Here is a 13,758-nt window from a genome sequence, read left to right on the forward strand (position 1 = left end):
GAGGAAAGGCTGGGATAGAAGCCATGTTTGTTATGATCCAACTCTATCTGCCCTTTGCACCTGGATCAACACAGAAAAAGAGCATGAACTAACATTTCAGACTGGGTTCTGTTCCACAGTCTATACATACACTCGTTACTTTAACATAAATACACGGCCGGTTCTTTGATAATAATACCGAACCAAAAGTGAGTGGTTCAATCAGTCCACCTGAAACTTGTGTTTGTTTAAAAAGCCATTTGAATCTTGCAAGAGGGAACTGATCCTTCACAGTGGCCTTATTCTTCCCTTTGAGCTTCACAGAGAGCAAAGCAGGAACTCACAGGCTGGAAATGGATTCCCCCTTTTTTTCCAGAGCAAAGGATGTGGAATCCTGGAGCAGGCTGAAAGGGGATTATTCTAGTTTCAGGGGAAGAAAGCGAGCAACAGCTCCCACGTTCTAGACAACTTGAAGCGGTTATCTGATTAGATGGTGTTGTTAACACATCACATTGTAAAATCTGCTCCTCCAGAAAGTAAATGAAAACAGTTGCAGATGAGGACAGGAATGAGGACTGGCTGAACAGACCTGTCTACGCGTTGAGAACCACGTCGAAATCAGCCACAACCAAGCCCTCGCACATTCCTGCCTGCTTCTCAGATTTCTGCTCACAAGAGGGGACAGCAGCTAAATCTATGAGTTTGTTTTGTGTGTGTGTGTGTGTGTGTGTGTGTGTGTGTGTGTGTGTGTGTGTGTGTGTGTGTGTGTGTGTGTGTGTGTGTGTGTGTGTGTGTGTGTGTGTGTGTGAGAGAGAGTATAGAGTTATTTTCCAAAGCTGCCCACATGGGCTCTGCATGAGTCCCAGGCCTGCAACTCTGCCTGATGTTTTGATTCTTCTCTGAGCGGCGCTCTGTAATCCCTTCCAGAGAAAGTTTGCGAGCCAAAAAAGGGGAGACGAGACGAGAGTAGCAACCGGCAGACATGTCCAGACAATGCCGAGCACGTCATCAGTGTGTGGCAGCAGAGATAGCCTGCAGCCACACATCATCATCTTCCCAATCCCAGATTTCATAATGAAACACTTTTTTTTTTTTTTTTTACCCCTTCTTTGAAATATTTCAGAGTGGTTTATCTGCAATCATTCTTAATTACTTTTTCAATCTGTGTTTTCCAATCTCTGTCCCAGGTCGTACTATTTTCAGCCGGTGTGAAGTCTGACGGGAGCAGAGAAGGGGAATTACTCACCGTCTGTTCTCTGCCTGACTGTGGCTTTTGGTTTAAGCTTGGAAGATGGAAACAGGATGACAAAAAACAGCCACATCGGAGGTTACTTTAGTTCATGGACATCTAAGTAACAGACTACTAAACAGAGACCCAGCCTTACGTCAGGGACAGCCAATAGCAGCTCTCTGCACCTGTATCTCCCCTCAGACCTCACAGCCATTGAGCTCCCGCACAGATAATTACAGGGTTCCAGTTCCTCTGCAGTTCTGCAAGGTCAAATTTCCCCCAAACATTGTGGCAGGTGGGGTGACTAGTACGGGAATTTCCTTTGTCTGCACGCATATACCCTGTGACATAGCGCTGAAAAAAAGGATTACATCATCACCATTGTAGCCTCAGAGCCCTCTGCTTTCCCCAATCAGCCAGCGCATATTTGACCAGATCCGATCCAGGGAAACACAAAGCATTCAAACAGTTTAGTAAGCAGGAAACACAGATCCACAGTCACACCTCATTACAGTCAAACTCATCCATCGGCCCATCCCGGGTCCCTGGGAAAGAGGTGCTCACGCTGAAAAAACCACCACAGGCCACATTATCATCCAGTCATCTGACTGTAATCTGACTAATATCAGTCAGATGGAGCTGACAGAGCTTCCCCTTTTTTTTTTCAAAAAATTTCCAGCATTACTTTAGTTTGTGTCAAAACTCGGGAATACTTGAAGCTTGACTATACTGGAAGTGTGACTAAAACTAGCCTAGCTCGTCATGATCATTAGCTTTTCATAAATTCTTACTCTCTTCCTCCAATTTACAGACACCGGTACGGAACATACCGAACCAATCACGTCAAGTCAAGTCAAGTCAACTTTATTTATAAAGCACTTTAAAAACACCAACATGGTCCAAAGTGCTGGACAGGCAAATGGAAGACAACACACCATAAAGCACAGGGCACATAAATAAAACAATCATGATAAGTTAAGTGAGTAAAAAGAATAAAATAGAAGATAAAAGAATACAATAATAATAAAAGGATAAAATAAACTCAACTTTCTTGCTAAGTTTTAAAAGCCAAGGAGAAAAGGTGGGTTTTAAGAAGAGATTTAAAAACAGACAGAGAGGAGGCCTGTTTTATTTGCTGAGGCAGGTTGTTCCAAAGTTTTGGAGCTGTCACGACAGGATGGAGGTGGGTTTGATGCTGTGATTCATAGATAGGTGGATGGGAGCATGAGCTTCACAAGGGCCAGTCATAGAGCCTGCTGCCCATTTGGAAAAAGTATAAAAAAACTTCTGAAAAATAAAATAAAAACAGCAGGGTCAAAACCTACATTTTAAAAGGCCTAAATCAATAAAGGTGATACATTTTTATGTCAGATTTAGTACATGAAATGATCTAATTATTCATTATAAAATGCAAACAGTTAATTTAAGCAGCTGCAGCCCACACATTCCAGAGTGGCAAATTATAAAGCAGCACAAAGCTCCTCTTGTTGCTCTCCTTTTATCTTTGCTCAAGCTATTCCCTCCGAGCCAGTGCACAGGAGACAAAGAAAACATAAGCTCAACTTAGCAACAGGAAGCATCCTTCTGTGAATATGTGGGCACACTACACAGGCGCTACTACAACAAGGCACAATAACAATTGTTGTGTTGTGTCTGTGTGAGAAATGATGCAAAAAGTGAAAATAGAAACACCATCCTTCACTAATAAAACCTAACAAGAACTATTTATGTAGATGGCACACATGGGAAGTGCTATTCTCTCCCGTGTCGAGCAGCAAAGTTGGCTGTTAGATCAGTTCTGACAGAGTTACAGCAATTTTTTTCAGTCTGCTGTTACTAAAATAAATCTGTTGTACTCAAATGAGCCTTTTTAAATCCATACAGAGTATTATTTTTTTCTTTTTTTTGTTGCCATGTATTAAAGTTGCCCCACTTGTTTTGGATGTATCCCCCTATAAGAAATCCCATCAGAGAGTCAGGATGTCCACTGTGGTATTAGAGAGACAGAGGTGTGTGATCAACCATCCCCTCCACGGCAGGTCAACTAAGCCCATCAAGAATGCAAAAAATCCTTGATCCTGGCCAAAAGCTAAACTCCAAGGCTTCCTTTTTTCACTAAATGCCAAGTTAGACACTGCTACTGTAACAATGCAGATGCATTTTTCTCTTCTTCCCACATAACGTCTTACAGCTGGTGTTTTCACAATAAGATTCCTCTGGAAATTAAAGTTTGAAGGGGACATATCATTACAAAACACATGTGTTTGTTTGAGACCATTCTTTGGGTGCCTCACGTCAATACTAAGTCCTATATTCTGAGGTTACACAACCCTAGGCCTGTGTTGAAAAAATCGATTCTCCGATTTTAAATCGATTCTCATATTAATTCATAAAAAAAAAAAAAAAAACATTTTTTTTTTTTTCATCATTACATTACAACTTTTGGTACTTTTTTGTTTATGCCCAAAAAAGGAATATTTTGTTGGACACGAGAATAACTGGTGCCATGTTTTTGCCTTTAAATATGTTTAAAGGTATGAAAACATTAAAGTTTTCAGTTATAATTGCATAAATTGTCTATATTTCTTTGCTTTATATACTGTCTTGGGGTTACATTTGCATAAATGTTAAAAACCAAATTCTCATCAATGGGGAAAAAATAAAAGCGATTTCTTTCGTCCTGTTTCCTCCCTGGATCTGTTAGATAATTCTGACCCACACGATGTTTCTGAAAGCAGTTCTATCAGCATTCTGGGAGCTGATTGGTCCTTACAGCATCATTAGCTGCCAATACTTGCTGTTTATTCTCAATATAATACTAGTAGTAATATTTTGCATAACTACAGTCATATAATTCATGCAACAGCTGAAAAAACTGTTTTATTAACAGTAACCCAAATCAATATCGGATCGAATCGAATCGGATCGTGATAATCGATTCTGAATCTTAAGAATCGGAATCCCCAGCCCTACACAACCCCATCACCTGGTTTAGGGCCAGCAAAGTTTGAAAAGTAATGCTGTAATTCAGGAAGCTGTTCAGATTTGAGCAGTGCTGTGACATCACACACCTACATTAGACCACTATTATCCAGCTTCTCCATCTTTACCACCACCCTGTTTCACATCTTGCTGTATTTTCTGTACTTCTGAAGCGGGTGAATATAAGTGGCGTTCTGCCAATTTCTGCTGCTTTGCCAAAAAATGCTACCTAATGGTTTTCCACCTTTGTAGAGCTACAATTTTACTATGTTTTACTCCCTAGCCCACTTCCTTTTCCCCCAAATGGTTCTTGTCGCTTGCCAGGCCGTTATTGTAAATGTTGTTCTTAATGACCTGCCTGGTTAAATAAAGGCAAATGACTGAATGAATATTTTTTCCTCTTTATCGTATAATGTTCACAAAGTGTAATGTAGTGTCATGGGTAGTGTATTTTGAAGGATCAAATACTCAACATCCCATATTATCCATTTTACATTGTGCAAGAAATGATGCAAACTTTGAAAATCGACTGTGCGCATGCGCAGAACCACAAAGTAGCATTTCTCGGCAGGGAGCAAGGATTGGCAGAACAGTGGGAACACCGATTTGAAAATAACCCGTCCCCAAAAGAGAGGGGCGGGGCTGAGATGTGTTTGACTCCGCCTCCCAAACCAGCTCCCATAAACCGAGCTGTAAAGACATGGCTAAAAGGGGATCTCATATCCTGTATTTCAGATATTTTCAACAAAACATGCCACAGACTAGGAATGGGCGATATTTTACCGTTCACGGTAAGAATTTGTCATCTCGCGGTAAAAAAGATAAATTCCCGTTGATGACGTTTTTGTGTGAAGCTGATTTATGGTTCTGCGTTAAATCGACGGGCAATGTACGTGAAAGAAGGAAGGAAGGAAGGAAGGAGCCTAAAAGAAAGAAAGAAAGAAAGAAAGAAAGAAAGAAATGAGCCTGAAAGAAAGAAAGAAAGAAAGAAAGAAAGAAAGAAAGAAAGAAAGAAAGAAAGAAAGACGTTTAGTGGCATTTAGTATCTTTTAGAGCAGTGATTTGGGGGCTCCAAAACTGAATGTGGTGACAGATTTATAGTTAAAAAGGTGAAGTTGAATTGGTATTTTTTTTAAATCGTCATTTTTATCATTATCGGATAAATGCCAGAAATTATTGTGATACATTTTTTAGTCCATACCGCCCATCCCTACCACAGACTAGGAAACTGAGTCAACTTTGGAGGAAAAAATAAATAGAATAAAAATATTGATAACAAATGATATGGCTCCTTTAAAGGTCTAGCTCTAAAAGACATGATCTGCTTGCTGCAACCGACACATCCCCACAACATGTGTTACCACAACACATTCCCCATCCCCTCAGGTTGTCACCTGTAGTGTACAATGTTGTCGTCAAACTGGTTTTCTGACCAAAATGCCATCTTGTTGAACAGTCAGTGGGGTTTTTCTCTGGCAGGGATCCGGGCTTAGGGAATTTTTATGACCATTCTTTTGTCAAAACGCGTCACATGATGGTCATGATCATGACCTGGACGCTCAGACAGATGTGTTCAGGAATCACTTACACCAGCCAACAACACGGATGGGGGGAAATTACAATAAATACATACGTCCTTTTTTTTTTTTTTTTTTTAATGCTGTAACGTATAATTTGCCACCTGTGAATGAAAAGTAATGTGGGCAGTGTCCTTGACATATACGACATATTTGCGTACATTGACAGGCGGATAGACTGATGGAAGAATCTCATTTTTTTCGTTTACTACCATTAGTTTAAATAAAAACCCCACTCACGCCGGTACTGAATGCGCACCGACTACACACAGCATGCAGATGTGCGACAGACAGATGTTGGTGTGGCCAGAACCGCGTCCACTCACCTTTTCTCCTTTTTGGATGTCACGCAACCCCCTTTTGTTTCACCTCGCAGCAGGCTGCTGTTATTATTCCGAGACGCCGTCCAGCCAGTGGGCAAACCTCTTTTTCCTCCGCTGCCGTCGCCTGAGGCGTGTGGGTTCCGGCTCGGAGCGAAAATGTGCCCCGTGTCTTCCTCCGAAAGGCAACTTGGAAGTTTGATAGAAAGTTGGGTCTTCGCGTCGCTGCGGCATGCAGCTGCTGGAGGGATGAGATCATTCACGCAGCCTCCTCTCGCTGCCTGCCTCGCTGCCCCCGGAGTCTCGCGAGAACACACGGCGGGAGGGGAAGCAAACGTTACCATAGCAACAGGGCTCACCTGTAGCGGGGCAGACGGAGAAGAAGGAAAAGCGAAGAGCAGTCACTCTGCGATGAAAACACGGGTTTGAAATAAAATATTTAAACAAACGCCATGTAGACAAAGCCATTCACATACAGGACTGTCTCAGAAAATTTGAATATTGTGATAAAGTTCTTTATTTTCTGTAATGCAATTACAAAAACAAAAATGTCATACATTCTGGATTCATTACAAATCAACTGAAATATTGCCTTTTATTATTTTAATATTGCTGATCATGGCTTACAGTTTAAGATTAAGATTCCCAGAATATTCGAATTTTTTTAGATAGGATATTTTAGTTTTCTTAAACTGTAAGCCATGATCAGCAATTTTAAAATAATAATAATAATATAATAATAAAAGGCTTGCAATATTTCAGTTGATTTGTAATGAATCCAGAATGTATGACATTTTAGTTTTTGTAATTGCATTACAGAAAATCACAATATTCAAATTTTCTGAGACAGTCCTGTACGTGCTGTAATATGCTCAGACCAATATGCTTGCCCGTAGATTCCATATGTGCACAGCTGATGTTAAAGTAAATCTATTCATAGTCTATTGTACGCCTCTTTACACAGCTCACCTTTGGTGTAATTAAACCACCGCCAAGCTAAAGAAGTTGCAGGTAGCATATAATGATGCGTTCAGGATCCTCCAAGGATCGTTCCAAGATGGACAAGTGCAAGCACTTTATTTGTTAATTTTTATGTCCCCATCTTCCATGCTCTGCTGAGGAATTTTTTGTTTAAATTTATGTGTCAACTCCATGAGTCAGAAAATTGTTTAATAACTGCACTCACTAACATCAAACGGAGTGATACAGGGTACACATCTGGACTATGGAAACATTGGAACAAATCTTTGCATGTATTTTAATGTGTGACCTGTAATTTTTATGTATTTTTATGTATTATATGGAACCTTTTGAGTCTGTAATAAAGTATGCATTAATTCATTCATAGCAACAAACTTCCCATTGCTTACTTTAAAGCAGGGGTCTTCAACCCTGGTCCTCAGGACCCCCTGTCCTGCATGTTTTAGATGGTGCCTTGCATCATCACACCTGAGTCTGTAAATGACACAGTCCTTTTAATCTTGGTACAATGAAGCAGGGAAACATCTAAAACATGCAGGACAGGGGGTCCTGAGTAGGGTTGCCAACCGTCCCTTGAAAAACGGAATCTTCCCGTAGGCCTATTTATAAACTAAAGGAAGGCTTTAGTTTATAAAGTCGGCTTGGGTGCCTCATCAATAATAATGCTGCTAGAAAGACTAAACAAAAGCAGTCTATTCTGATTTCACCACCAAAATTGCATCTGAAATGGGATATTCTGCCGCAAATGACATAACGTGGGCATGTTCCAGTCAGCTTCCTGGGCCTGTTTGTTCCAGCCCTTTGCGTCATGGCTGCATGCGACCATCCATCCATTTTCTATACCCGCTTTAACCTTCGCAAGGTCACGGGGGTTTGCCGGAGCCTCTCCCAGCTAATTACAGGCGAGATGCAGGGGTTCACCCTGGACAGGTCACCAGTCCATCGCAGGGCCACATATAGGCCTACAGACAGACAACCACGGCATTTGCTTTATGGTCATTTTACATATCGTCACAGTTGTGTTAACATGTTTATACATGTCTTTATTTTAGTTTATTTGTTTTGGCTTCTTTGTGTTCATGTTCATTTTGCTCATTGTGTAATCCTTTGTAGCATGTGTATAGGCCTATCTATTTTATGTTGCATCTTTGTCTCAAATTGTTCATTGGTCATTAGAATGATATTGTTTTTTTGTTTACATGTACTCACTTTACACCTCATTAAGGATTTATTGATTATCTTTTTAGTGTTTTTAATATCATTTTAGTCCATCTACATCTTTTCATGTAAAGTATAATTCGACTTTATGTTTGAGTTGTTTTCTGTCACTGTGATACTTGTTGTATGGTCTAAAGTCCATTGACTCTTTAGGCGTTTGGGTCTGTTTCAACTTTGCTAATTCACTAAATTTCCTATACCTAAAATGCACACAAATTAGAGTAACTCTCCAGATATAAAATCATAATTTGGCAGCCATGAATCAGAAATGTACCTGATTATGTGGACAGGATAGATAAGGTCTTTACATTTTCCAAGCCTTTTAACAGTATGCTGCACACGTTGAAAGGAGTAGATCATCTCAATAATAAACTATCTTTGGTGATTTTTTTTCTTTTCCTGCAATCTGTGTGGAGGAGAACAGTGGGTAGGGTGCAGAAACGCTTCCTTAAAGGTAATATTCCTTATATTCAAGCAAAGAGAAGACAGGGCATTTGAAAAAAACATGAATCCAAAACATGATGCAATATGACAACAAAAATAAATCAAATGCTGATTTATATTGACAGCTAGTCACACTAAAACCTGCACGAGCCATTGCAAACAGAAATACAAGCTGTGAAGGGCTTCCAGTTCGAGTCTGCCCAAAGTAAAGATATTAGGACACTGTCAGACCTGTGTTGCCTTTATCTCTGATATGAGTGGATGTGGGTGTGAGCTGATCTGCAGAAAATCAAATCGTAATCCGCAGACCCTGGAAAAAAAAGCCCTCTGTACAAGAAAACTAGAGCTGGATGACATCCTTTAACACACTGTAAGAGTGAGGATGATGCTTTATGAAGTACGAGTGTCGGGATGCGTCTGCAGGTGGCACTATGTGGCAGAAATGCATTCCTGATTAGACTCGTGGTGTCAGCAAATATATAATTTACTTTCAAATATCAGAACACCTCAGATTACAGGGAAAAACTGCATGACGTGCACGTTCTTCCTGCTGGATTTCAAGTCACTGCATAGCGTTTGCTGGTTTAAGTGCATCTTCATTGTAGCTTATTATATATACAGTCAAATTAAGAAAGCACTTCAGTGAGAGACACATTTGTTTTGCATAATTTTATTTCAAAGCATTTGCCTGAACGTTTTGAATGTTACCTCATAAATTCATGACTCAAGCAATGTCTGCAAGATTAAATGAGTAGCACCATCTGCTGGCAACACTAACATAGGACAAGAAAAACAGCAGATCCTTACTGATCATATTTTATAAAATCCTTGATCACTCTTCTTTGCATATAGTTGCAGGAATACCAAGTATTTACTCGTCCACTACTTTTAAGCACTTACAGGCCTCAGATGATATTCCCTCAGCTTTTCAGAATATCACCCTCATTTATTAAGGCTTAAAAGTGTGGAGGAAAGCGTGTCAACTCTGACAGTTATGGATATGAAGCCATTACGAGGCGAGAGCTATTCTTAAGCCTTGGTTAATCTTAATAATCTCTGAATGTCGGGCTCGACGTCTATGGTGGGGAACTTCTTGCTGTATCTTTTGAAGGGCTCTCCCTCCGGACCAATGAGGAACTTTTCAAAGTTCCAGGAGACGTCCGTCCGGCTGACGGGACTCCACACTAGAAATCTGGGATCCTGCACGAGGGAGCTGGGGTCGTCGTTGGGGTAGGGGAGTTTGTCCTTCAGATAGGCAAAGACGGGATGCGTGTTGGCTCCGTTGACGTCGCACTTCTCAAAGATGGTGAAGTTGGGCTTGAAGCCGCCGCCTGGACGTACATGCTGCAGTGAGTTCAGGATCTCGCCGTTGCTGCAGTTCTCCTGCAAAATGCAAGGGAAAATGGCATTTAGTGTTTTGAAATATGGAATTTTGCTACAGTACTGACATTTTCTGACTAACTTTGAATGATTAGCTGATACAGGAAGCAGTATGTGTGCATATCTCTCCAACTAAATCCAAGGCTCTCTGCTTTAAATGTACCTTACATCCACTAATAATTATTTAAGAGTGAAGTTTATTTCTCTTAAGACGAGCTACGTAAACTAGCAGCCACATCAATCTAAATTTGGACATACAGAGAGGAATTCTGGACGCTGGGCTAATGGCTAATTCAGATTCAGTCATGGAGAAGTGAATTATCGGCCCCTAAAACAACAATAAACACATGAATTGTTATATGCTATATTAGATATATTAACACTTTACATTTTCTCTTCTGCAAAACAATCATGTTGCTTTATGGTCCATAAAAAAGGACAGTGTTATGCAGAGGCAGCCCGTTTAACTGTCAGAAGGAAAAGTGACATATGTAAAAACAACCTTTCCGCGATCCGCAGTGACATTTTTAAGGTTTGAGTTCTTTTGGATGATGAAAAATTCCCTCCTATACAATCGTGGATCTGAGTAGCTGTTAGCTCCTCCCTGATCCTCCACACTCAGGACACTGTGACCGCTGTCTACTGCAGGTAAGTAGTCCTAAGCCCCTGGGTATGCATAATACTGGATTTCATTATGGATTGTGAGGATTCCTGACGGGCCTAATGGTGACCTATGGTGTGGTGGTTAAGACTGCAGCCTCCAAGCAGGAATGTTCCCACTTTAAATCCCAGCTGAGGCCCTTCTGTGTGCAGTTTCCATGATCTCCCCATACCTGGTTTTGTCCAGGAACACAAGCCAAAAACATGCACGTTAGTCTTGCGACCCCCTTCAAGCTGTCCAGGGTGTCTCCGGCCTCCTGCCTGATGACAGCGGTGACAGGCTTCAGCCCCCCTGCAAACCTTAATAAGCCAGTATAGTAAATGCATGGATGACTCGGAGGTGCCTACTAGGGATGGGCGGTATGGACTAAAAAATGTATCACAATAATTTCTGGCATTTATCCCGATAACGAAAAAATGACGATAAAAAATATACCAATTCAACTCCATCTTTTTAACTAAATCTATCACCACATTCAGTCTTTGGAGCCCCCAAAACACTGCTCTAAAAGAATACTAAATACTACACCAATTAAATTTAATTAATAAAAAACAATGAAATTAGTACACCTGTACTGCAAAACTGTAATGACTCAAGCTCTCAGGCCTTCCTTCCTTCCTTCCTTCCTTCCTTCCTTCCTTCCTTCCTTCCTTCCTTCCTTCCTTCCTTCCTTCCTTCCTTCCTTCCTTCCTTCCTTCCTTCCTTCCTTCCTTCCTTCCTTCCTTCCTTCCTTCCTTCCTTCCTTCCTTCCTTCCTTCCTTCCTTCCTTCCTTCCTTCCTTCCTTCCTTCCTTCCTTCCTTCCTTCCTTCCTTCCTTCCTTCCTTCCTTCCTTCCTTCCTTCCTTCCTTCCTTCCTTCCTTCCTTCCTTCCTTCCTTCCTTCCTTCCTTCCTTCCTTCCTTCCTTCCTTCCTTCCTTCCTTCCTTCCTTCCTTCCTTCCTTCCTTCCTTCCTTCCTTCCTTCCTTCCTTCCTTCCTTCCTTCCTTCCTTCCTTCCTTCCTTCCTTCCTTCCTTCCTTCCTTCCTTCCTTCCTTCCTTCCTTCCTTCCTTCCTTCCTTCCTTCCTTCCTTCCTTCCTTCCTTCCTTCCTTCCTTCCTTCCTTCCTTCCTTCCTTCCTTCCTTCCTTCCTTCCTTCCTTCCTTCCTTCCTTCCTTCCTTCCTTCCTTCCTTCCTTCCTTCCTTCCTTCCTTCCTTCCTTCCTTCCTTCCTTCTTATCGTTTTTACCGCAAGATGATAAATTCTTACCGTGGGGAATTTTTTTGACGGTTTATCGTGAACGGTAAAATATCGCCCATTCCTAGTGCCTACTGAGCTCACGGGAATGGTAGCACCCACAAATCTACCCGAATGTTGCACCAGGTCCTTTTCTTGTTTGATATCAATGACAAGCAAATATCAGCAGTGTCAGATACCTAGTTCAGATCTAAGTCATAAAGACAAAGCACCAGATACTGTTTTACACACTTTGCAGTTTTGGTGCATTTACTGCGATGCATTCACAGTTAAGGAAATGTTGGTTTTCTGTTGTGAAGTGTGTCTTCACTGGGTTCTACTTCCCAATTTCCTGTCCGATTCGATCGTGTAACGGGAGCTCGCTTCAGTTTTGACATGAAAAATTAAACATCACTGAATGGCAGTATCAACATCAGACGTCCTGGTATTGACTCACCTGGTATCCAAACTGGTTGCAGGGGAAACCCAGGACCACCAGCCGATGGGGGTACTTGCTCTGCAGCTGGTTGAGCTCACTGAAGTCCCGGGTGGTGGTGCCTCAGAGCGAGGCCACATTCTCTATGAGGACCACCCGGCCCCTGAACACGTTGAAGTCCAGCGGGTCTCCCTCCAGCGTGGTGGCCCTCAGGTCGTAGAAGGTCTTGGCGATGAAGGTCATCTCTGCTGCTGCGCTGCCACACTCACTAAAGGCAGACAGGACCTCCACGCGCTCCTGTATCCAACCGCTCGGCCACCCGACTCGCTCAGAGCAGAAAAGTTTCCTTTCACGGGTGTCGGATAGCTCTGCAGGAAACCGATCCCCACCTGACACACTACACTCTCCAGAAGTTTCAAGCACACTTCATGACTCAGCATTGTTTTAAGAGAAGCTGGTGACATGTTCGGAAAACTGGAACTCTTTTATAATGAATATGCTACATTCAACATGAACAGACTTAAATATGAGGCTAAAATTAGTTAGTTAGACGTGCATGGCTTTTATCTCCGTGGCATGTATCAGTTTTCTCAGACATCAAAAATTTAACATTGATCAGCTGCGTTCCCCAGCGGTTGATGAAAAATGAATGAATCCTTCACCTGAACTCTCCGTCTACCTGACTTCACTTAGTCCTAATTTTATCTCTCAGCAGGAGTCGGATCCATTACTTACTTTAAATATGAAAATTCTCATTTGTCGGCTCATCCATATATTATATATATATATATATATATATATATATATGAAATTTCATTTCCATCATAGCCTAGAAGCATCACGTTAAAATGACATCTCTGTGGCATCCCAGCCTCTTCAGACCCTGAACACACCGTCTTTCAATACAGAAGTCACACAGTCATGTGTTGTTTTCAGAGGTCACTCAGCATGGCACAATAGTGTTCCAACAGAGGAAATAAGGTGTGTGAATTAATATATCCTTGTTTGGTTCGCGTATGTAGCTTTACATGATTGAACGTTGTACATAGTGGCATTGCAGCAGCCTCCATCTCTGTATGCATGTATACATAGTGGCCTTTGAGAACAAACAACATAATAAAAAGGAGAATACAAATTAAATAGTGACTGAATTAATAAGACTTATGGTGAAGAGTTTCATTTGAAGGGGGGGAAAAGAGGAGCAAGTGTCTATGGACAGTTTTTTGTGGCTGCAGTGTCACAAAGATGTCCCCCTGCTGGCAGCTGTTGTAACTGCATGTGCATCCACACGATTTCAAAAAAAGTTCAAGAAAGCCAGCACCCCTCTTGCTCAGCAAG

General features: G+C 41.5%; 2 protein-coding genes across 3 annotated transcripts in view; both read right to left on the bottom strand.

Annotated features, from left to right (window-relative positions):
• Positions 1-6,357, bottom strand: part of LOC133461866 (signal-induced proliferation-associated 1-like protein 1) — a 61,000-nt gene extending 54,643 nt beyond the window's left edge. Inside the window, exon 1 of one of the 2 annotated variants that reach the window (XM_061742823.1) lies at positions 6,096-6,357. The gene's annotated coding sequence lies outside the window, so the exon portion shown is untranslated. Of the gene's footprint in view, positions 1-1,225; positions 1,318-6,095 lie in introns of those variants that run through there. The other variant, XM_061742826.1, reaches the window with a different exon arrangement.
• A 3,040-nt stretch (positions 6,358-9,397) lies between these two features.
• Positions 9,398-12,711, bottom strand: gpx2 (glutathione peroxidase 2). The gene is made up of 2 exons (XM_061744169.1): positions 12,442-12,711; positions 9,398-10,115 (listed from the first exon to the last, which is right to left on the bottom strand). Exons 1-2 carry the CDS (start codon positions 12,661-12,663, stop codon positions 9,762-9,764), a joined length of 576 nt encoding a protein of 191 aa, XP_061600153.1. The 5' UTR covers positions 12,664-12,711; the 3' UTR covers positions 9,398-9,761.
• Between the last annotated feature and the right edge of the window lie 1,047 nt (positions 12,712-13,758).

This window comes from Cololabis saira, chromosome 16 (genome assembly GCF_033807715.1).
Source record: "Cololabis saira isolate AMF1-May2022 chromosome 16, fColSai1.1, whole genome shotgun sequence".
Classification (NCBI taxonomy): Eukaryota; Metazoa; Chordata; class Actinopteri; order Beloniformes; family Belonidae; genus Cololabis; species Cololabis saira.